The sequence below is a fragment of the Physeter macrocephalus genome, unplaced genomic scaffold (genome assembly GCF_002837175.3).
Source record: "Physeter macrocephalus isolate SW-GA unplaced genomic scaffold, ASM283717v5 random_680, whole genome shotgun sequence".
NCBI lineage: Eukaryota > Metazoa > Chordata > Mammalia > Artiodactyla > Physeteridae > Physeter > Physeter macrocephalus.
The window spans coordinates 20,607-44,000 of NW_021145996.1; the positions used below are offsets into that span (position 1 = coordinate 20,607).

Sequence of the window (23,394 nt, forward strand, 5' to 3'; positions counted from 1 at the left end):
TTTGTTTATTTATGGCTGCGTACGGGTCTTCATTTCTGTGCGAGGGCTTTCTCTAGTTGCGGCGAGCGGGGGCCACTCTTCATCGCGGTGCGTGGGCCTCTCACCATCGCGGCCTCTCCCATTGCGTGGCAGTGTGGCCTAGGGCACGTTATTTAATTCTTTTTTTTTTTTAAATATTGTTTTCCATGGTGAGGTTGGGCTTTGTTTGTTTGTTTGTTTGTTTATTTATTTATGGCTGCGTACGGGTCTTTGTTTCTGTGCGAGGGCTTTCTCTAGTTGCGGCGAGCGGGGGCCACTCTTCATCGCGGTGCGTGGGCCATGGCTCACGGGCCCAGCCGCTCCGCGGCATGAACCCGCGTCCCCCGCATTGGCAGGCGGACTCTCAACCACTGCGCCACCAGGGAAGCCCCCGTTATTTAATTCTTAAGGGCAGCAGCTTTGTTCGCTGTGAGGTGAGAGCATACGCACCACGTGAGAACCGTCAGGAGGGTGGAGTGAGGGAGGTGGGGCACGTAATCCCAGCACACACTCTGCTCTCCGCGTTAAAGTGCAGTGAGCACGTGCTCGTCCCTTCCTCCTGTCCTTCCCCCCGGGTTTGGGTTCATAGCACCCCTTTTAGAAAACCTCCGTCGCCCTCATTTGGGTTGTGACCTGAGGCTGGGATCCAGTGAGCCAGGCAGGTGGCTGTCTTCTGAGACGTCCCTCCCCGGAAGTGGCTGCCTCCGGGATGCCATCAGGCCCCCCGATTTGGAGGCTTCAGTGGAGGTTGCTGATAAGCCTGTATTGTACTTTCACTCCCTTTTCTGATCTGTGTACGAGATTCATGAAGTTTATTTATTTTGCACAGATGTCGTCACAGAGCCCGAGTCCAGAAGTTTTTCTGGGAGTTCGTCTAACATAACTCTTTTGTATTCTGGAACATTTCCTGAACCTGTTTTGTTCCAGTTTGTCCCAAGGGCCAGCCGCACGTCCCCTTTGTGGAGCTGCCCTGCTGATCCCTGCCAGGTTGACTTCAGATAAGGGCAGAGCCCCACCCTTGCCTCCCAGGTCAGATTCACGACCTTCTCCTCTGGGTGACACCTACTTGCCTTTAACCTCTTCGGTGCCCCTGGCCTCCCAGACATGCCCACTCAAAGCAGCGTCTGGATGATAGACGTAGGCAGGATTTTTTCCAGTGAGCTTTACGTTGCCCAAGAAGATCTTGCAGAGTACGCATGAGTGAGGGAGCAGACGCCCGGCAAGCACATGGGTGAGCCCGTTTCCTGTGCCAGGACGGACAGGCCTGTTAGAACATTGCTCTTATGCTAGTAAGAGGTCTGGTGACAGGTGGCAGAGGCAGCTGGAAGTGATCTGTCTTCCACACAGAGCAACCCTAAAATAGCTCCAGGAAGTTGTATCTCAGTGAACTCTATTTAAACAGTGTGCTCATTATCCTTCGGAAAACGTTGCCATGTGTTTCCCTCTGCCAGCTGACAGCAAACCCCTGCGCACTCTGGAGGCCCAGGTCTCTGCTGCCCAAAGAGCGGGGACCTGCCCGCACCCCGGCCAGCTGGGCGGGACAGTAAGCGATCACCGTGGCCTGACCGGATCTTAGATCTGCATCCATCTTGATTCTCCAGGTGGCCGGGGTACCGTGGTGACCGACCATCCTGTCCTCTAAGCATTCAGGGCCCCCGCTCCCCATTTTGTCTGTGCTCCGTTCTCTGAGTCACCATCTCTGTCCCTGTTAGAGCTCCTCCTAGCAGGCGTCCAGCCCTTCCACCTTAGAGGACAGGGAGGGTTCCAAAGGGAACTCAGGGCTTTAGGGCATCAGAACACTGGGCTCTCTGCTTTGTGTTTATGTAATTGTGGATTTCCTTGCTTATTCTGTTGAATACTTACATTCTGACTGCACTGCTGATTATCATAAAAGATGACTCCCTAGTGTCAGCAATCCAGGTCATTTGTATATAAGATACAGGGAAAGGCGTAAATAACCAGATTAATGCATGTAATCATAATAAAAGAGAAGACAGCTGTTCTCAGTCCTGGCCTTGCTGCCTCTCCAGCTCTGCTGCCTCTGACGAGGGCCTTTCCTCTCTGGAGAACCAAGGTGACTTTCTGGGCCTGCGGGTCTTCAACTTTAAATGAGGCATTTGGGCTGGGTGACCCCTAGGGGTCCTTCTGACTCTGAATATTGCTTTTTCATTGTTCAGGTTCTGATTTTCAGAAAGGTTTCCCAGAACGTCTTTGACATCCGCTGCACTGCCCCAGCCTGACTGCTTCCCGCGGTCCTCATGCATCATCTTCTGCCTGGATCCTTGTCTTGATGCTGTCTGTCTATCCCTGCCCCAGCCTGTGTGTCCCTCTCTGCATCTGGGTGACCGCCCACTGCTTCCAGTATTCTGTGTGCCGGGCCATTCTCACGACATCTTTATCCACCAAATCTTTTCCGAAGTCTGGACATTGAACGCTGACCTCCACCCTCAGCTCCATATCCACGTCTGCATGATATTTCTCCCCAAGTCACTTCCAAATTGAAGTCCTGGACGTTTTCCTCAAAGCCGATCCCTTTCTCACATCCTCTTTCTTGTGTCACTGGCCCTGTCTCTCTGCCAGCTACCGACACGGGTGCCGACCTCGAATCTCGTCTCTTCCTAGAACCTGCCCTCTGCCTGCTCCTCACCATCCCGTGTACAAGAGTCTCCATCCTTTCCTTCGTGCTGAGCGTCCCGCTTTCCCTTTCTGTTCCCACCACCTCTGCTCCTTCAGTGCCGCAGCACATCACTTATCTGGAGCCCTTATTCCCGTTTCACTAGCCCATCTTCCATGCTTCTGACAGGATGCTTTCGTCATAATGCACCACTAGATCAAGGCCAAACCTCATAGCCTCCCATCTCTCCTGATCCACTCTAGCCAACTTCAAAACCCACTTTTCGATCCCCCTGCGAGCCTTTGTCCACACGCTCCTTTTTATTTAAAAAAAATTTTTTTTATTTTTTAAAAATTTTTATTTATTTTTTATTTTATTTTATTTTTTTTGCGGTACACGGGCCTCTCACTGCTGTGGCCTCTCCCGTTGCGGAGCACAGGCTCCGGACGCGCAGGCTCAGTGGCCATGGCTCACGGGCCCAGCCGCTCCGCGGCATGTGGGATCCTCCCGGACCGGGGCGCGAACCCGTGTCCCCTGCATCGGCAGGCGGACTCCCAACCACTGCGCCACCAGGGGAGCCCCACACGCTCCTTTTTAGAATGCTGCTCCGGCCCCTCCTCACGACCCTGTGCTTTCCACCTGACCCTCCGTGGGGACTGCCCTGGCCTGGCGAGCACAGTGGGTCTCCCTCTCGGGATTCTTCTGCCCTCGTGTCCTCCTGCACTCAGGACTTGGTTTCCCTGCTATTGTTATGTGACCTCTGCCTGTCCTTGACGGTAAGGACTGACTTCTGGGTTTGGGGCCCACTGACCAGACTGTGCAGTAAGTGAAGAAAACGGTTCGATCCAGTGGCACATTTCCGACAACACCTGGCACACTTATGTATGAAGACACGTCCTGAGGATGGTTGAATGAATGAGAGAATGCTTTTGCACTTTTCTCTCAGCAGTTGGTGTGACTGCCTTGCTATCTTGCTGATAACTCATAGGGGCTCTTTTAGCCAAGAAACCATTAGCTGGACTAAATCTCCACATGTCTGCACTCGGCCTTCCAGCCTGTTTTGCTTGGAAAGCCCAGTGACACCAAAGCGACTGGCACATAGTAGGCATGCGGCCAGTTTTTACTGAGTGAACGAATGTCCTCTTGCCCTTCTCCCGCACTGGTGACTCAGACCACCAACTGGTAACTGTCTTTTCTTTCCCTTCTAATCTCTGCGTCATCTCTCTGGTCCACTTATCTTTCCATTTCTTCCATCGTTGCTCGGGACTGTATCCCGAGCAGCAGTATTCTCAAGAGAGCTTAGCAGTCTCTTCAGTTCAGGGTGTGGTCAGCAGGCTTCATGGACACGATCCCTGCACAGCTGCTTCTCGACACGGGAGTCTAGCTGGTCCTGTCTGTTCCCTGATTTGTGGAGTGTGGTTTGGGATTCTGGCTCAACAGTAAGAACTCCAGGAGTGCCACAGTCTTCAGTTACAATGTTTGTGTCTCCCTCTTGAGCTGAGAGAAAGCTGGGGTCCAGACCTCCTGGGTGCTGTTCCTGACAAGGACAGCAGGAGGGGGCAGGTGCGGACCCCTCCGAACAGCGTCTGTCCTAGGAAATGCCACTGCGTGGTGTAGAAAAGTTCACACGGAGTACTGCTTGGCAACACTTCTCTGTCACTGGAACATGAGAAATTAACCTGCAGGCTTTCCTGCTTTGTGGTGTGCTTTTCCATTTCTGTACGCCGTAGTACCTCTATCGTTAGGGGCTTTGATTTTTAAGAAACTTTCAGACACAAAGGTATTGTTCTTCATCTCAAATTCTTATGTTCCATCCAACTGAAATCAAATTAGATGCTCTTGGCTTGAGACAATTCCGGTTCATGACACTCTCCTGAGGTACCGTTGTGTAAAACAGAAGGCAGCGTCAGACTGAACTAAGCCTTTTAAGGACTGATTCCGTAAGGGGAGCTGTCTAAGAGCTCCTGCCCTTCAAGGTTTTGACCGTTTCACTCAGTCCAAGAAACCGTGTGTAACAACACCTGTAGGATTTTTTAATTCCGGGCTTTATTAAGTTGACAAAACAGCCTTTGAGAATAAATGACTCACCTGAAATGAGGACCCAAGTTCGTCATGTACAGTTGCTTAAGCATAAAAGTAGACAGCTGTTAATAGTGATCACTGGCTTGGTCACCAGCTTGCCCTCCGTTCTCCCTGAAGACGTGGTGACGACTCTCAGTCTTTGTAGCGTCGAGAGCAGCGCTCTCCGTGTGATCTGAAGGCCCTCCCTCGGAGCTTCTTGGGACACCTCCCCTGCTTGTGCCCCGTGTCACTGGCTCTGAGAGGTTCACATCTAGCTTCAGAGGCCTTGCCTTAGCCTGTGTTTCTACTTGCTCTGAATACAGTGAGTTTCAATGTTCGTACATCCTGCTCTTGAACAGACTGACCCGCGCCTTTATGTATTACACCCTGACACTGTGTCGCATACCCAAGCAGGCCTTTGTGACTGAGTCACTGAGTAGGCGCACCTGGTCTTCCCACACGGGGCTCCCGCCGGCCACTCGTTCACGTGCAGCGGTAGCAGCGTCCCTGTGTGCAATGTCGTGTCTGTGCAGTGATGAGTACTTGTTATTACACGTTGCTCTGATTCTTTAATAAAGATTAGTAAAATAAAAATGAAAGTGCTGATAAGAAGCATGTCTTTTAAAAGTTACCGTAACCGAGAACAGTGTTTAGAGGGATTTGGTGGGGCACACTTTGAAAGCAGTAAGTGTGTTCCTTCATTTGGACGTTTGTTGGACCTAAGCCAATCCCTGTACCCAGTTGTGAAAGACAAGGAAAGAAGGAACAGGTGTGAAATGTTGAAACTCTGTGGTCAAAGGCTGGATTTTAAAGGGCAGATTTAGGGACTTCCTGGTGGCACAGTGGTTGGGAGTCCGCCTGCCGATGCAGGGGACACGGGTTCGAGCCCTGGTCCGGGGGGATCCCACATGCCGCGGAGCGGCTGGGCCCGCGTGCCACAACTACTGAGGCCGCCATGCCTGGAGCCCGTGCTCTGTAACAAGAGAGGCCACCGCAATGAGAGGCCCGTGCGCCACAACGGAGAGCGGCCCCCGCTCACCGCAACTAGAGAAAAGCCTGCGCGTAGCAGCGAAGACCCAGTGCAGCCAAAACAAATAAATAAAATAATAAATACATTTATTTTTTTTAAAAGGCAGATTTAAGGAGGGGTTTTGCGATTTGACTTAATGTGCGGATGGAACATCCCCGAGAAGATGGAAGTTGGGTGTTTATTTATTTTTAAAATAAATTTATTTATTTTATTTATTTATTTTTGGCCGCATTGGGTCTTCGTTGCTGCGTGCGGGCTTTCTCTAGTTGCGAAGAGTGGGGGCTACTCTTCGTTGCGGTGCGCGGGCTTCTCATTGCGGTGGCTTCTCTTGTTGCAGAGCACGGGCTCCAGGCACGCGGGCTTCAGTAGTTGTGGCACGCGGGCTCAGTAGTTGTGGCTCGCAGGCTCTAGAACACAGGCTCGGTAGTTGTGGCGCACGGGCTTAGTTGCTCCGCGGCATGTGGGATCTTCCCGGACCGGGGCACGAACCCGTGTCCCCTGCGTTGGCAGGCGGATTCTTAACCACTGCACCACCAGGGAAGCCCCTGAAGTTGGGTGTTTAACTCTCAGACTTTCTCCAGTGTTTTTAGGAAACATTCAGCATGAAAGTCTTTACACAGCATATCTGATCCCTTGGTTTCTGCGGAGGGCTTCTCTCTTAGCCGCCTCCCTGCTGTGCCCTGGCCTAGGACCCGTTAGTAAACCTCTCTTAGTGTTGTGATCACTTTTGCTTTTTACCCTTTTTTTTCCTAATAAAAAAACGGTTCCTACCATTACATCATTGGCATCCCTCTGAGTTGGGTAATAAAACCTAAATAATTTTTAACAATTGCCTGTTATATTATGGATCTCCCATAATTTGTTCAGCCGTTCCCTGATTGATGACTTTCCATTAGTTTCTAATTACTTCACTCCACATTATGCAGTCCACATCCGTATTTGTACGTGACAGTGCTTTTGATTTTGTAAGCTGGATTACCAGAAGCGGAAATGAAGTGTCAAATGATATGTATGCCTTAAAATTTAATAGCTTTTGCCATATTTCTTTCCCCCAATTGCACAGCAGCTATTATTCCTTCCAGCAAAACGCAGGGAGTGCCTTTTATCTCTCATCTAAAATTCCTGCCAGCTGAAGAGGTGAAAGGCAGTTCGCTGTGGCTTTTTTTTTTAACGTAATTTTTTGGCTCCGTTGGGTCTTCGTTGCTGTGCACAGGCTTTCTCTACTTGCAGCGAGCAGGGGCTTCTCTTGTTGCGGAGCATGGGCTCTAGGCGCGTGGGCTTCAGTAGTTGTTGCCTGTGGGCCCAGTAGTTGTGGCTCGCGGCCTCTAGAGTGCAGGCCCAGTAGTTGTGGCGCACGGGCTTCGTTTCTCCGTGGCATGTGGGATCTTCCCGGACCAGGGATCAAACCCATGTCCCCTGCATTGGCAGGCGGATTCTTAACCACTGCGCCACCAAGACGTCCCTCAGTGTTGCTTTAATGTGCACTTTGTGGACGGCCAGTAAGCTTGAGCGACTTTGTGCATAATTGCATAATTGTTCACGGTTTGCGTTTCATTTCTACTCCTGTAAGTTACCGCTTCACATGGTCTTTGCCCTTTTTTCTACCGGGTTGCTTTCTTTGTGTGTATGTGTTAAAATGGTCTTTGCTTTTTTACATTATTAATTACTAAATTACGTTGATAGTAGATAATATTTATTATTTTTAGATGAACTTAACCTGGCAGAATAGAAATATAGTAATCTTCTCTTGGACCCCATCCTCAGTTTTTATTCTTAGTTCTACTGGTCTGAATCCAAAAACTTTGGAGCCATCTATCTAACCCATCTCTGTTTTTTTATGTTCCTTGAAAGTAAAAAGCTATATATTTTTTTTCATTAGAAAAGTAACATAACATTATGATTTTGAAAAATAGAGGTTCAAAAAAGGAAAAACAAAAGTTTTCTTGCTACCCGAACATCTGGGTTGCTTTTTTATTGATTTGTAGTAGCTTTTGTCTGTTAGGTATATGCTTTTTGGCATATGTGCTGCAGATATTTTTTTCCCTCTTTTTGGTCTTTTGCTTTGTGTATAGTGTCTTTTGCCATAAAGCTTTCATTCTTTTTTTAAAATTGAAGTGTAGTTGATTTACAGTATTTCAAGTGTACAGCAAAGTGATTCAGTTATACATACATGCACGTGTGTGTGTATATATGTATATATATATATATATATATATATATATATATACATATATACACACACACACACACACATTCTTTTTCAGATTCTTTTCCACTGTAGTTTATTACAGGATACTGACTAGAGTTCCCAGTGCTATACAGTAGGTCCTTGTTGTTTATCTGTTTTATATATAGTAGTGTGTATCTGTTCATCCCAACCTCCTAATTTATCCCTCCCCTGCCTTTCCCTTTGGTAACCATTTCTTTTCCATGTCTGTGAGTCAATTTCTGTTTTGTAAATAAGGTTTTACATTCTACATATAAGTGATATCATGTGATATTTATCTTTCTCTTTATCTTTCTACTTATTTCACTTACTGTGATAATCTCTGGTTCCATCCATGTGGCTGCGGTTCCATCCATGTGGCTGCACATGGTGTTATTTCATTCTTTTCTACGTCTGAGTAGTATTCATTGTATATATGTACCACATCTTTTTTATCCATTCATCTGTCAATGGACACTTAGGTTACTTCCATGTTTTGGCTATTGTATATAGTGCTGCTGTGAACATTGGGGTGCATGTATCTTTTTGTTTGTTTTTTAATTTATTTGGTTGCACCGGGTCTTAGTTTTAATTTATTTGGTTGCACCAGGTTTTAGTTGCAGCAGGTGGACTCCAGTTGTGGCTCGCTGGCTCCTTAGTTGTGGCATGTGAACTCTTAGTTGCAGCATGCATGTGGGATCTAGTTCTCTGACCAGGGATCGAACCCGGACCCCCTGCATTGGGAGCACGGAGTCTTAACCGCTGCGCCACCAGGGAAGTTCCCTGGGGTGCATGGATCTTTTTGAATTAGAGTTTTTGTCTTTTCCGGGTAAGTGCCCAGGAGTGGGACTGCTGGATCATATGGTAACTCTATTTTTAGGTTTTTAAGGAGCCTCCGTACTCTTTTCCATAGTTGCCATAAATTTTTACAACCTCTTTATGTTATTTGTATTGCTTTTCTTTATGCCATATAGTTTTCCTCACATGACACTACTTTTTTTGCTAAATTTATCCCGTGGTGTTTTAGAATTTTTGTTGCTAATGTGAACGGGATTTTTTTTGCCTTTCAACTGGATCTATGACAGGGAGAAAAACTATTGATTTGTATATACTTGTTTTGCTTCCAGACAACTGACTAAATTTTTCCCAGTTTTTAGTCTATTGAGTCTTCCTGGCATATAGTGAGATCATTTCCAATTAAAGGTAATTTGATCTCTTTCCAATACTTCTTCATTTTGTCCTTTTGTAGTACACGTTGTTAGGATGTCTGTTGAAGTTATTAAACCTCTCTTAGGGGTAAAAATCACGTCCTGCTTGGAGTCTTAGCCTTGGCCGTCCTGGGTCAGTCGCATCGTCATGTTTGCTCTTCACGGCAGAAGCTGTGGTTATCAAGTGACTTCACAGCCAGGTTGTGCAGGCTCCTTCCTTGCCAGCTAGATTCCGAGCCCTTTAAAGTTGGGGACCATGTCCTCCCTGATTTTATGTCCCTCAGAACCCAGAAGAGAACGGGGCGCATAACAGGCACACGTTGGACTGTCAGATGTATTGAAGGCGCCCCCATTCTCTCCTTCCAGAGCCCCCCACTTCTTCCTTGGAGCCACCTCTGCCCTGCGGACTCTACATCAGATGACCAAGTGCTCTCTGCCCAGAGGGCCCGTCTCCCTTACCTGCCCAGCAGAATTTAGATTGTTTTTGAGCCTCTAGACCAGAGAAGTTTCCCTTCTCAGTCTTTATCAGCATCACCTGGAGGGCTTGGTAAAACACAGATTGTGGGGTAACCCCCAGGTTTCTGATTCACTTCGTGTGGGTTGGGACCCAAAGGTTTTGCACTTCTAACAAGTCTGCATGCTGCAGGTCCAGGCAGTGCAGTTTGAGAACCGCCGCTCAAGACTGGAGTTGGTGACCTCGTGGGTGGAGGGCTCAGAGTTCTCTGTGTGAACGAGGCAGATTCTGGTGCTGGTCCAAGTTCTGCTCACGTAGCCGGGTCTCCTTCCCTTCACCGGAGGGGTGTCTGCCGGGACCCGTCCCTCCACTGCGACCCCCTGCACCGAGTCAGGGTGTGTGTCGGGGGCACGCGGTAATCATCTTTCACTGCGTAGGCGATTCCAAGTGAAAAGCATTGTCCAGGCTTAACGAAAACTCACTCCCCTTTCCACCCTGTCAGCCTCTGCACTTAGATACCTTCACGAAAACAGGATCATCCATCGGGATCTAAAGCCAGAAAACATCGTCCTGCAGCAAGGGGAACAGAGAGTGAGTGACCCTCCAGGGCCTGGGGAGGGCGGGTGGCAGCTGGGCGGGGGAGGAACCCACTTTGTGTGTTTGCGTTTCTTTGCTCACATATTTGCTTTGATTCTCTGGGAATGCTTTTTGATTTGAAACGAAATTCAGTGAAAAGTTCTCGCTTGCAGATTGAGGCAGGTTTGAATGGACCACATTGTTAGTCATCCAAGTTGCAGGAATCTGATAAGAAAAATAATGTTTGTCTTCCAGCTGACACCCCCAGCCTTTGGGACTTGCACTTCGGGGAAATGGACTTTTTGTTTTCCATCTGATTGAGAGCCTCAGCTTTTGAAGCTAACAGGGAGTCCGTCTATAAGTTGGTTCTGGACGTGGCTGAGAGGAGGCATTTGGAGCTGGCACCTGCCCATGGGACCTGGTCCAGCCTGCAGTTTCCCCAGAGCTCTCAGGGACCTTCCCCGGGGCCCCCTGCTCAGGTGTGGGGTAACCTCCCCGCAGGGCTTGGCCCTGTGCTCTTCCTGGCTTTGTTTGTTCAGCTGGGTGACGGGCAGGGGCTCAGCTGAGTGGAATGCAGTAACTCAGCTCAGGGACTGTCTGATCTCTTCCACGCAGCTTCCTCCAGCATCCTAGGTGTGACCCATGCCTGTCCTAGCTCTTACTTTTGGCCCAGTTCACGCTCATTCCTGCCAGTTCTAAGATTTGAGAATTAAAGGTATTTGCTGAGAAGGAACTGGCCTGGTCCTTTGCGTCTGGGTTTAGCAATCCTGAGGGCTGGGGCGTGGTCTGCTCATTTTGACCTTCCTCTGGCAGTTGGTCGCAGAGCAAGGGAGAACACGTGCCTGGCGTTTTTACATTGTTTTCTTTTGCCTAAATCTGCCATGTCTAGGGCATTCTCCTGTGTATTTGGTGGTCCTTTGGAACTTAGGGTCTTAGGATTGGGAATTCAGAAACATCCTCTGCTCTAACAGAGACATTCAGAATTCTTGAAGGACAGTATACTCTCATAACCGTCAGGTTTCTCCTCCTCCCTTTTTTTTCAGTTGATACACAAAATTATTGACCTAGGATATGCCAAGGAGCTGGACCAGGGTAGTCTGTGCACTTCCTTTGTGGGGACCCTGCAGTACCTGGTAAGAGACGGGGTTTCCATGTTTGTGTGTCAGTTTCTGTCCCATGGCCGTGTCTGTGGGGCTCTTCCTCCATCCTTGCCTTCTGCCATCTAAGTTTGCCGGCTCTTGGATGTTTCCTGGATGCCTAGGAACTGTTGTATGAGGTCAGACTCATAATCCATTCAAGTCAGCACATTTTGCCAGCAGAGGCCTTATGGAGGGATGTGGTCGTCTTCTCATATCAAAAGGACTCTGCTCCTGGGCCCTCGCATGAGTCCCATAACCTCTCATGCTGCAGTATTTTATCTGAGGACAAAGAGTTTAAACCAGGTTCTTGCTGGTCTGTAGGGGGCCTCAGTTTCCACGCAGCATCTCAGGGGCCATGGAGGAGAGGGCTGAGCTTCGAGCTCCCACCCTTTCTTTTTGTTATTTGGTCTTAATACTGCAGTTCTATTTGAGTCACTCATTCATCCAAGAAATATTGGTCAAGTGTAGTTTTAGAGTTTAGGAGGAAAGCAGGCCTCACCCTGATACACAGATAATGAAGAAATTACAATTGTGATAAGTACTGCAAAGGGAAAGTGCAGGGTGTTATGAGAATATATTTTAGGAAGACCTAGCCTGGTCTGGGACCTGAAGGATGGTGGGGGGAAAGGGGGACTGGGGGAGGGGGAGAGAGAGGAAGTTCCAGGTAAAGGGATAGGACATGGGAGACCACAAGGTGTGGCAGGAACCAGAGAAGAAGGAAGAGGGTATCTCGAGTTGAGGCTGGAGAGAGAGGTAGAGGACAGATTATTCAAAGCCTTGTTGCCTGGGTTGGAGTTTTTAAACTTTATCCTGAAACCTCTGGAGAGACATGGAAGGTTTTTAAGTGTGAGAGGGATCGGGTTTACCTTTTGAAGAGACCACGCTTGGTACAGCGTGGAGGGTGCATTGCAGGTAGTGGGTGAGTGGTAAGGAGGCTGTTGTGCTGGCCCGAGCTGGTGGAGGGCCTTGAGGATGTAGAGGATGGTTCAAGAAATGCCTGGAAGAGACCCAGCAGAACTTGGTAATAGATTGTTTGCAGATGATAACCAGTACCTGTTGATTAAAGGCGTCTACAGTTTAAAAAAGAAAAACAAAAAACGGTTGAAAGCCACTGAGCTCGACGAGCTTAATTATCCTACGTGGTTCTTATATAGAAAGAGAGAAAGCTATTATCGAGGTCCTTTTGAGTGTGAGTGTATCCATACTTCTCCCTGACCCCCCAACCGGGCAGTGGACTGCCGGTTTATCGCCTGCCCTGGGGAGTAGAGGACTCGGGGCCGTGACCCAGCACGTGTGTCCACGTAACGTGACCCTGTGGGTCCTGCCCGGTGTCCTCTGGGCCCCTCATCAGCTCCGCAGCAGTTAGTGAGGACCCCAGGCTCTGACAAGGATGCTCGGCCAGATTGTTCACTTGCGGCCTAAAACTTCGGTCCGTAACCGGACACAGAGGCTGACCTGCGCGTCCCCACGTTTTTCCTCCTGGTTTGGACTCTGTGGTCCTTCGCGAGTGTCGTGCCTCCAGCCAGCCCGGGCTCAGTCCTGCCTCCACGCCTTCGCTTGTCGTGGTCCTGTCTGGGCTGTCTGCCCTGAGGCGCTCGGAGCCGTTCCGTCCCACCTGTGCTGGAAGCTCTCCTCGGTTGTCCCAGCCTCTCTGCTTGGGCAGCAGCCACGCGTCTGGCCTTTATGACCTGACTGCAGCAATCCATCCCGCGGTGCGACCGCATGCTGTGGACCTCGCCACTTTAGGGGACCCGCTGGCAGGCAGTGCGTGTGCCGTGAACGGGTGTGCGTGGCCGGGATCACTTCCCTTTGTTGTCCGTGCCCTGTCTCCCCCTCCCTGCACAGAGCTGGGAGAAGGGTGCACGCTGCACTCCGGTTCATCTAAAATACCCCCAGGCCCTTGTTTCAGCACCGGGACTGAATGAGGCCCAGAGAGATCTTAGGTACCACCTGCTGAACACGTGGTCACCTCCTCACCTGGAGCGGGGCCCACGGAGCATGGGGCATGATAAGAGGCTGGGTGTCCCCCTCCGTGGTAGACCCTCGGATGGGGAGCAGCTCAGGTGTGTCCCCCCATTGTCACCACAGGCCCCTGAGCTGCTAGAGCAGCAGAAGTACACGGTGACCGTGGACTACTGGAGCTTCGGCACCTTGGCCTTCGAGTGTATCACGGGCTTTCGGCCCTTCCTGCCCAACTGGCAGCCCGTGCAGTGGTGAGTGAGGGCTCGGGGCGGGCCGGCCGCCCGAGGGGGGAGTGTCCCCCTGTCTTTGTCAGATGTCACCTCGCCTGTCCTGTCTCACTGGGCGTCCCGGGCTGGGCCTGAGACACCTGTGACCTCTCGCCCAGAGGAAGTCCCGTTAAGACCTGGCACGTGGGCAGTCGGAGCTCCAAAAGCCTGGAAAGATGGAAGGTTATTAAGTGTCAACCTGGATTCTGAACCTTAATAGCTTTAAATCCAGTACTGTGTAAATGACTGCTCTGTGCAGGGCAGGAGGTCATTGTGTTTACAGAGTGTGTGTGTAGTGTACGCTTACACCGAAAATGCTGTGCATTAGTAAACAAGCAAACAGCATGTTCACATGACAAATTATGAGCTGTATTTACATGAAAATTTATTGTTGACAAATTTTACTGTTTTTAAAAGCGTCAAAAAGTGGCTTAAAATGTGAACTGAATACATTTCCAAAAAGAGATTTTCTAATAAAAGAAGTCAAAGGATACAATTAAGTTTTTAAAAATTACTCTATATTTTGAAACTTCTTTTCTGATTATAATACTAACGTGTGGTTCATTGCATACATGAAAGTTAACCATTACTGAAATGCATCATTTAAAAACTAACGTCCCCCTAAGTCAGATGGGATTCATTCAGAATGATTCCTTGAGAGACCACACACTAATTGAAATGATGCTACTGTTGTTCAGCATTATTTTTTTATCTCTAGTTTTTGTTTTTTGGAGCAGTGGTAAGTTCATGTGGTTCAAACTTCAGAGTATAAAAGTGAAAAGTCATGGTTCCTCCCCACAGGCATCTGGTCCCATTGATTTTGGGTCCACCTCCGATGATGTCTTGTACGTGTACAAGCAAATGGGCATGTACCTGTTTGTTAACTCATTTATGTATGCCGCCCCATTTTACCTCAGTGACAGTGTAATATGCACACTGCCCTGTACGTGCTCTTCCAGGATTTTTACACTGAGAATTTCCTCCAACTGCAGTGAACATATCTCTGTGTCTCCAGATTCTTCATTGTGCCTGTGTTTATTTAAAAAACAAAGTAGGTTACCATACATACTCTCACAGAACCTGCCTTTCAAACTTGCTACGGAAAATGCTTTCTGTTTTTCCATGTTCTTTGTCACGTCTGTTTGCTGTTCCACTGTAATTGGTGTAACCTGTTCCCCGTTACTGGAAGAATCAGTGGTTTATAATTTTTACTTCTTAAAATAACACCAAGAATAACATCACTGTAGGGAAATCCTTGTATGTCCGCAGTTATCTCCCTGGGATAAATTCCTAGAAATGGGATCAACAGATCAAAGATTATCTGCATTTTAAAAGTCTTTCCATGTGCACTAACAAATCGTTCCACAGAAAGTTTGTATAAATAACGTTTCCACCAGGAACATGCGAAGCTGCCCCTTTGTGGGTCCACACTGGCTGTTGTCACGTTTCTCAGTATCTTTCTGGAAGTAGCGAAAACATTGACTCTTTCAAAGGACAGGTACTTACATCATGAGATTGTTTATTTATGAGACCAAGATGTAGCCTTTGAAATCAATTCCAGAAGAGGAGTTTTGTGTGACGCGGTCCAGTTCAGTTACCATTCACATGCCAGACACTGGAAGAGATGAACCAGGCACGGTCCCAGCTCCTGAGGAGCCTGGTGACATGGCAGAGAGCGCCCTCCTGTGGGGGCTGGCTTTAGAAGAGGCAGCGCTCCTGAGCTGGGTTCTGGAGTGTTGAATTAGCTCATCACATTAGAGTCACACCTTATCATGTAACCATCATGACAAAAACTTTAAGTGTCTGTACATCTATAGTGTTTTTAACTAACCAAGGAATTACTGCATTTCTTTCAGTTCAAATGTCGAGCGTTTCCATTATTTATAACAAGATGAGTTAAAGTCCATTAGAACTAGAAGAAGAAATGCTATTTGAAGCTTTCCCTAATGGCCTGGCATCTTCATAGTAAGTTTTTTGTCTGCAGAGCCAGCCTCCTGTACGGAGCCGGGAGGCCGGGTGACCACTTGCAGGCGGACATCTCTGAAATCCAGTAGCTGTGAGACGTGCCTGTCTTGTCTGCCTTGTAATGCCTCAGGCAGCTTTAGCAATTTCACTGTCATCTCAGATGGCAGGTAGATAGTGATTTCAGGACAAATGCAATCTGAGCTTTATTATCCTATCACTGAGCTACTGTGAAGTACATTTTAGGACCGGCCTAAGCAGTAAGCATGTCACTTACTGTGTCCTTTTCTTTATCTGTATAGTTTCCCGTTGACAGACCGAGTTTCTATCAGAGGACCATCCCGTTGTGTGTAATGACAGCCTGACTTAGAGCAGGCAGGTTCCAGCTGGACCCCAGCTCTTCCAGGCTACGTGTGCTCCACGTGGTCCGGTTCACCCCTTGCCAGTGAGGCTTCAGGGCTAAAGCGTTTTTCATTTGAATTTCTTACGTGTTTTTGAAAAGGAGGGATGTCGACATTTAGACAGAGTAGAAGGAGCACCAGACTTTGGATCTGAGTCCCCGGTTGTGTGACCTTGGGCAGGTCACCTGATCTTCACTTCCTTACCGCTGAATGGGTGGCTGAAAACCGTCTGCCACACGGGGTCATCGGGCCGAGAAGGGCGTGTTCACAGTCAGTGCTTGGTTATCTATGAAGCATTATTCAGACTTATGTCATCACCCTTGTCACCGAGAAGATATGAAACCAGTTTAAAAATCTGCTTCCTTCAAGTACTATTTCAGATGCATCAAAAGGGTCTCTAAGTTGGGAAATGTAACCGTTCATTCACCATCAGAAGTAACGCTTAGCCACATGCATTAAGAGGGAAGTGTGTGGTGCGTGCAGGTTTCACGTGAACAGGATCCTCGTGCAGTAATCTTGGTGTGCGCGTCCTAATTTCATCTTCTACCAAAACGTGAGAGTTTTGTGTTCGATGAAAAGTAGAAGAAAGATAAGGATGAGCCAGGGTGAGGCCAGGAATCAGCAGTACAAGCCTGAAGGTCAGTGACACTCACCGGGCAGTACTGACGGCCTTAAACTCTCAGAGAAGCATCCTAGCAGGACGCAGACGCACTGGCCGGCATCCCAAGGGGTTAACTAGCGACCCGGGGGCATCCCGTCCGGTTGTCAAGTGGAAGGCTACCGGTGTAGAGGGGCTGTTGGCTGCTGGGTGATGCAGGGTCATCACGAGCAGCGTGACGGACCAGGCCCTGCGTCCGCAGGCACTCCAAAGTCCGGCAGAAGAGTGAGATGGACATCGTGGTGAGTGAGGACCTGAACGGAGCCGTGAAGTTCTCCAGCTCGTTACCCCACCCGAGCAACCTCAACAGGTACGGCCCCAGGCCTTCCCCTCCGCGTCGTGTCCTTCCTCTTTTAGAAATGGGTGTCGGAGCCGACGTCCTGGTAGCTCTGACATCGGGACATCCTGCTGTGGCCGGCACCTGGCGTAATCCATCTCAGCGTTAAACTTAGAACGCCTTCCCCCCCGACCCCATCTAGAAGTCATCTCCTTCCCGAATTCACACAGCAATCTGTCTGTACCTCTCATCGCTCCAAGAAGCTTCTACCTCGCGTGACATTTGGTTTTGCAGAGGGTTTACCTTCTGGTCAGCTGTAAGCCTCTGACGGCCAGGGGATTATGCTTTATTTCTCTTTGCCTGCAGCCTAATCGTGTGTTACTGTCAACAAACAAACCTTTTCGGTTTGAACAGGCACTGCCGTCTGGTCTTAGAACCAGAATATGAGCAGTCAGGTAATCCTATCAGAATTGGGGGCTAGTACAGAGGAGAGCTGCCAGGCGGCCACACACAGCTGAGGAGCACGGAGCACAGTGACCATGAGTGTTTGGAGGACGGGGAGAGAGGTACCGAGTGGACTAGCTGCACGGGATGACTGGGCGGGCTGGAACTTTCTGGAAGGATCTGGAAAGATGTGCAGGACAGGCATGGGGAAAGATGGGGGTTGTGGGGGGCCCAGGAGAGGCAGCTCGTAGCGGTGCCGGCCTCTGCAGGGCTTTCTTGGGGGTGCGGCGAGGGCCGCTGAGGGTGCCGGCAGGGCCCTGCCCGGCCGGGAGAGGTGAGAACTTTGTCGTGTGGACCCCCCGAGGGGTCCCCGAGGCGACCGACAAAGCGAATCGGCAGCAAGGGGTCTGGATCGTGTGGGCGGTTCTCCTGAGGTGGGGCAGGCCTGGGAAGCACATAGAAAGCTTCCTGAGGTTCTCGCACAGCCATCTGCCAAGACAGCCCCGATGTGAGGGTATTGGCGCGGATCCGGGAGGGGTGAGCGCCTGAGTGAGTCTTTTTGTTGGAAAGGCTCGTCTCTCCTCAGGTTAGTTCATCCTCAGGGATCACTTTGGCCCCGTCCGCGTGATGGTCACGTGCGTGTGAGGTGTGAATGCCTTTCAGTTCCCACGCGGGGCCCTGAGGCTGGCCCACACGCACACGCGCACACACGCACACGCACGGCCCCCTCTTCTCAGCGTCCTGGCCCAGCGGCTGGAGAAGTGGCTGCAGCTGATGCTGATGTGGCACCCCCGACAGAGGGGCACCGACCCCATCTACGGGCCCAATGGCTGCTTCAAGGCCCTGGATGACATCTTAAACTTGAAGGTGAGCCTGCACCGACTTAGCCCGAGGCTGCGGGCCGTGGGCTGCCCGACCGGTGGGCAAACGCAGGCTCCCGTGAGGGCGTCTCCACGTGAGAGGATGACGGGACCCCTTGCTGACCGACGTGGGTGGCGAGGGCGTAGCTGTGGACGGACAGGAGTGGGAAGACTCCTCCTGTGTGTGGCCCGGCGCTGGCCTTCCTCCCCAGGCCGGGCCTCTGGGAGGCTGGGAGGTGTGGGGAGCAGCAGAGGTCCAGGCCAGCAGGCGGCAGTCTGTCAGGTGGTTAGCCCCGGGCTGTGTTGCAGCTGGTTCACGTCTTGAACATGGTCACGGGCACCATTCACACCTACCCCGTGGCAGAGGACGAGAGTCTGCCTAGCTTGAAGGCCCGGATCCAGCAGGACACAGGCATCCCCGAGGAGGACCAGGAGCTGCTGCAGGAAGCGGGTCTGGCCTTGACCCCCGACAAGCCCGCCGCTCAGTGCACCTCCGACGGCAAGGTGAGACCGGCCTCCCGCACGCGCCCCAGCCCCACCCGACCCCGGGGAGCCGATCGCCCATCCCATCCCACTCCGCCGTGCCAGGCAGTCTGTTACCACGCAGGGCAGGCTCCTGCCTGTTTTGAGGTTGGAATGTGAGATCCCGTGAACCTGATAGGAGACCTGAGTCACCCCATGCTTCACCTGTTCCTTCCAGACCACTGGGAGTGCCTTTCTTTTGCCTTTGCTGCCAAAGTGATGCTTCATTTTTCCGAGTCAACCAAAACTATTTCTGACACACCTCGTGTGTGCAAAACTGTGCTGACAGCTGCACAGAAAGAGCTGGAAAGTTAACGCAGGAGAGAGAGTCACTGGACAGTAAAGCAAACCATCTAAGTTGCACGATAAAGACAATCAGAGAATAAAACAGAACAGAGTAAGTTGTAGATAAGGTTTGCATTCGGGAATAAGTGTAAAAGGAACAGCCAAGGGAAGTAGAGGCCGCGGCCCCTAGGAAAGGCTCGGTGGGCACCCGGCACCTGCTCTCTGAGGACGGTGCTGTCGGGACCCTCTGAAGACTCCCCCCTTGTTGCTTGAGAAAAGGAGGGGCTGGGTCCACGAGGCCTCATTTTGCTCTTGTCCCTTTGCAGCTGAACGAGGGCCGCACCCTGGACATGGATCTCGTTTTCCTCTTTGACAACAGCAGGGTCGCCTATGAGACCCAGATCTCCCCACGGCCCCAGCCTGAAAGCGTCAGCTGTATCTGTAAGAACAGCGTGATCTTTTAAAAGATAATTACTTACAGTGCTTGGGACGAGGCTAGAGGGAGAGCCCTGGACCGAGGGAGGGGTCCCCCCTGAGAAGATGAGTCCCTCCGGCCCTCAGGCAGCCTTCCTCACTTGTACCCGCGAGGAGTAGCCCAGGTGAAGAGAGGAAAGGACATCCATCTTCAATTAATGTCAACCTCATTTAAACAGAGGACAGACAGTACTGCCCACAGGCCACTGAACTTGAACCACGTGACCATTTTCTTGATTTTTGAAGTCGTCTTCATATTTTAATAATCGATACATGCACGCAATACCAAAAAACCAAAAAGATTGTACGGTAGGCAGTAAGTGCCTCCGTCTCCCCAGCTCCCCAGGGAAACCACTGCTGCCTGACTCCTGGGTCGACCTTCCGGGGTGTTCTGTGCATCTGTAACTTTTGACGTGCCTGTGCTCTACCAGGGCACAAAAATGTCTGCGACGGTAACCAGGCCCAGCACCCGACACGGTTGTGTGGCAGCAGAGCATTACATAACGGAGCGGTGTAGACATGCCTGCGAGCTCCGCGGGTGGGAGGTGGTCCGTCACAGGCGCCGCTCCCTGACGGTCCTGTGTGTCTCTGGCCAGTGCAAGAGCCCAAGAGGAGCCTCCCGTTCTTCCAGCTGAGGAAGGTGTGGGGTCAGGTCTGGCACAGCATCCAGGCCCTGAAGGAGGACTGCGGCCGCCTGCAGCAGGGCCAGCGCGCCGCCATGTACGTGCCCGGTGGTTCGCCTTCGCTTGCTCAGAGCTGCCCGGTGGCCGGACTGCAGGACGGTGGCTGTGGGAGAGCGATCAGGGGAACGCTGGTCTGGAAGGGTGGGACGGAGGGAGGCTCCGTCAGACCCGACCAGGCCAGTGTGGTCAGCGGGCGGCGCTGGGACCGCGGAAGGGCCCGCTGTGGCGTGGGTCGGCCGCCCTCCCCTGACCGCCTTGCCAGGCCGGGCTGACTCTTGCCCCGGGTCATGGCTGATCTGGGTCCCTTCGTGTGGTACTCGGCCTCATTCCGGTTTGGGAGCAAAACGTCGCCCATTGCCGAGGGCCAGGAGATTGTCATTGCGGTTATACCAGTTACGGCAGGGGCCTGCCGTCGTGTTTGAGCTGGGTTTGCTATTGTCCGGGGACTGGCACTTGGACGCCAGAGCCACCCCACGGTTCTGTTTCTCGGGGCCCCTGCAGGATGAATCTGCTCCGGAACAACAGCTGCCTCTCCAAGATGAAGAATTCCATGGCCTCCATGTCTCAGCAGCTCAAGGCCAAGCTGGATTTCTTTAAAACCAGCATCCAGATTGACCTGGAGAAGTACAGCGAGCAGAAGGAGTTTGGGATCAGTGAGTGTGCCCCTTGTGACGCGTCTCGAGAGGCCGCGCCTTTCTTCTTCTTTCCGAGGTGTCTTCTGTCCCCTTGCCGTCGGATCGCTTGTGTTCTGTTTGGTTTGGGGATGCTTCCGTTTTGCTTTTAACGTATTTTCCTTCCATTTTTCTTCAGCGTCAGACAAGCTGCTGCTGGCCTGGAGGGAGATGGAGCAGGCCGTGGAGCTCTGTGGACGGGTAGGAGGCAGCCTGGGGTCCCCAGCCCGGCCGAGGGCGTGAGGCTCCACACTGCCCTCCTCCCCTTTCTCACCGCGCGCTCGGTCGAGCTTGTATGTCGAAAATGAGATTTTCCTCTCGCAGCTCTGCGCCCTCAGCTAGGGCTTGCTGGAAAGAGGGGGAGAGGCAGGGGGTGGGGGACAGCGCGGGGGGCCCTGCCGTGGCAGGTCCGGGCGCTGCGCAGGTTGGAGTCAGGATTGCGACGCGAACTGCCCTCTCTCCACGAGAAGGGGCCTTGGGGGGGGGAGCAGCACGCCGTCTTGTCGGGGGTCGTCCTGACCCCCTTGGGACAAGAAATCCCCAGGAAAGAACGGGTCTCGGGGGCAAGTCTTAGGACAGTGTAAACCAGATGCCACTGAAGAGTGTTGATTATGAGGCCAGGGCGTGACGTGGCAGACCTCGCACAAATGGAAGACTGTGGACTCCAAGGCTTTCTCCTGGACTTTGTCACCATTTTGCCCGTGAACTTGGGCGGGGAGTTTCACCTCCGTGTCTTAGCATCTGTTTCTATAAATCGGTACCGATGTGCCTCCTTAAAGGTGGGTGTCCCTCGGCAGTACCTTGTTCAACCACAGGGGCACGAGTGCGCCCCCAGTCTTGGCCCTCGTGGGTGTAATCCCTGAGATAATCGACGAATTTGGAGAAGAGAATGTGCCCCGGCCGCTTCTCCACGCCAGGACCGGGCCAGGCCCCGACCTGCTCTGTCTCCTCTCACCCTAACGCCCTTTGAGAGCCTAGTTTACAGTGGAGGAGACGGCAGCGCAAGGTCGGGTGACCTGCCCGAGGGCCGCACAGCTGACAGGTGGCCAACCCCAGATCCAACTGCAGGGCTCCAAGTCCGTGTCCCTTCCAGCTGGTCAGCTGAGGGTCTGCGGTGAGGCCGGAGGGCTCCCCCAAAAACCCCATGTCTCAGGAGTTTCTCGCTGCATCCTTGGCCTCAGCACCGCTCCTCCTTTAGGAGAACGAGGTGAAGCACTTGGTGGAGCGGATGATGGCGCTGCAGACCGACATCGTGGACCTGCAGCGCAGCCCCCTGGGCCGGAAGCAGGGCGGGACGCTGGACGACCTGTGAGTGTGTGCGTGTGCGTGTGTGTGTGTGTGAGTATGTCTCTCTTGTGTGTGTGGGTATGAGTGTGTGTGTCGGGATGGTTCAAGTGCGGTCCCAGTGGGGCCCCGTGGGCCCATTCCCCCCGGAGCTCGGCCCCTGGGGGGTCATCTCGGCACATGCAGAGATGAGCACGGGCACACCTCCGTCACTCTGAGCCTCACAGGATAGAGAAGCGCTGTCTGACCTCACAGTTACGGGGACCAGTTCAGATAACGCCCCCAGCGGTGGCTCGTGAACTATGGAGGCTGCCGTCCCAGGAGCCTTTGCTTGACCAAAGTATCAGATTAGACGCCAGGGCCGCCCAACCCACCCTCACTCGGCGTGGCCCGAGGAGCAGAAAGGAGAACAGAGGAGGAGCCTGGCAAGTCTTAGAAGGTGGGATCTGGAAACTTCATTTGAGTCTTGATCAGGAACTTGGGATGGTTCAAGTGCGGTCCCAGTGGAGCTCGGCCCCTGGGGGGTCATCTCGGCACATGCAGAGATGAGCACGGGCACACCTCCGTCACTCTGAGCCTCACAGGATAGAGAAGCGCTGTCTGACCTCACAGTTACGGGGACCAGTTCAGATAACGCCCCCAGCGGTGGCTCGTGAACTATGGAGGCTGCCGTCCCAGGAGCCTTTGCTTGACCAAAGTATCAGATTAGACGCCAGGGCCGCCCAACCCACCCTCACTCGGCGTGGCCCGAGGAGCAGAAAGGAGAACAGAGGAGGAGCCTGGCAAGTCTTAGAAGGTGGGATCTGGAAACTTCATTTGAGTCTTGATCAGGAACTTGGCCTTGGCTCCGGGGGCGGGGGGGGGTGCGGTGCAGGGGGGTGCCTAGGCAGAGCAGCCCCGCCTGCAGCCCTGGGAGCGGACAGGAGGGGCAGGTGAGCCTCGGGGCCCCTCAGGAGCCACCTCCTCGGGGCTCAGCCGTGTCCTCTGACGCTTCTACTAAGATTCTTAGGACCAGACGCTGAACATCAGAAATATAGTTATTTGTAGTCCATATTTTCTCAAGTCATTTAACCCTTTATTCTCCTCTGGTTTTCAAACGAAAGTCACCCCTGAAAATGTCAGCCCGTCTCACTGTGTTAGGGGTCCGGGGAGGGCGTCTCTGTCTGCTCCTGGGCTTGAGTTTTCAGAGGCCACGTTCTCCGGGCTCAGGTCCAGCAACAGACCGCACCCAGAGTCCCGATGGCAGGAGCCGGGTGGGCAGGGAATTCAGAGGAGACTCCTGTCCTGAAGATTCTCACTAGACCTTGGAGGTGTTTGAGTTTTGATAATGAGGCGAGCC

General features: G+C 51.8%; 1 protein-coding gene across 2 annotated transcripts in view; it reads left to right on the forward strand.

Moving 5' to 3' along the window:
- Positions 1–23,394, forward strand: part of IKBKB (inhibitor of nuclear factor kappa B kinase subunit beta) — a 46,266-nt gene that overhangs the window by 16,918 nt on the left and 5,954 nt on the right. For both annotated transcript variants that reach the window (XM_028486154.2, XM_028486155.2), the window contains exons 6-16: positions 10,094–10,182; positions 11,211–11,300; positions 13,395–13,519; positions 16,758–16,865; positions 18,014–18,143; positions 18,446–18,640; positions 19,270–19,384; positions 20,014–20,137; positions 20,602–20,753; positions 20,911–20,972; positions 21,970–22,079. In XM_028486154.2, coding sequence (XP_028341955.1) covers positions 10,094–10,182; positions 11,211–11,300; positions 13,395–13,519; positions 16,758–16,865; positions 18,014–18,143; positions 18,446–18,640; positions 19,270–19,384; positions 20,014–20,137; positions 20,602–20,753; positions 20,911–20,972; positions 21,970–22,079 — 1,300 coding nt within the window. The remainder of the gene's footprint in view (positions 1–10,093; positions 10,183–11,210; positions 11,301–13,394; positions 13,520–16,757; positions 16,866–18,013; positions 18,144–18,445; positions 18,641–19,269; positions 19,385–20,013; positions 20,138–20,601; positions 20,754–20,910; positions 20,973–21,969; positions 22,080–23,394) is intronic.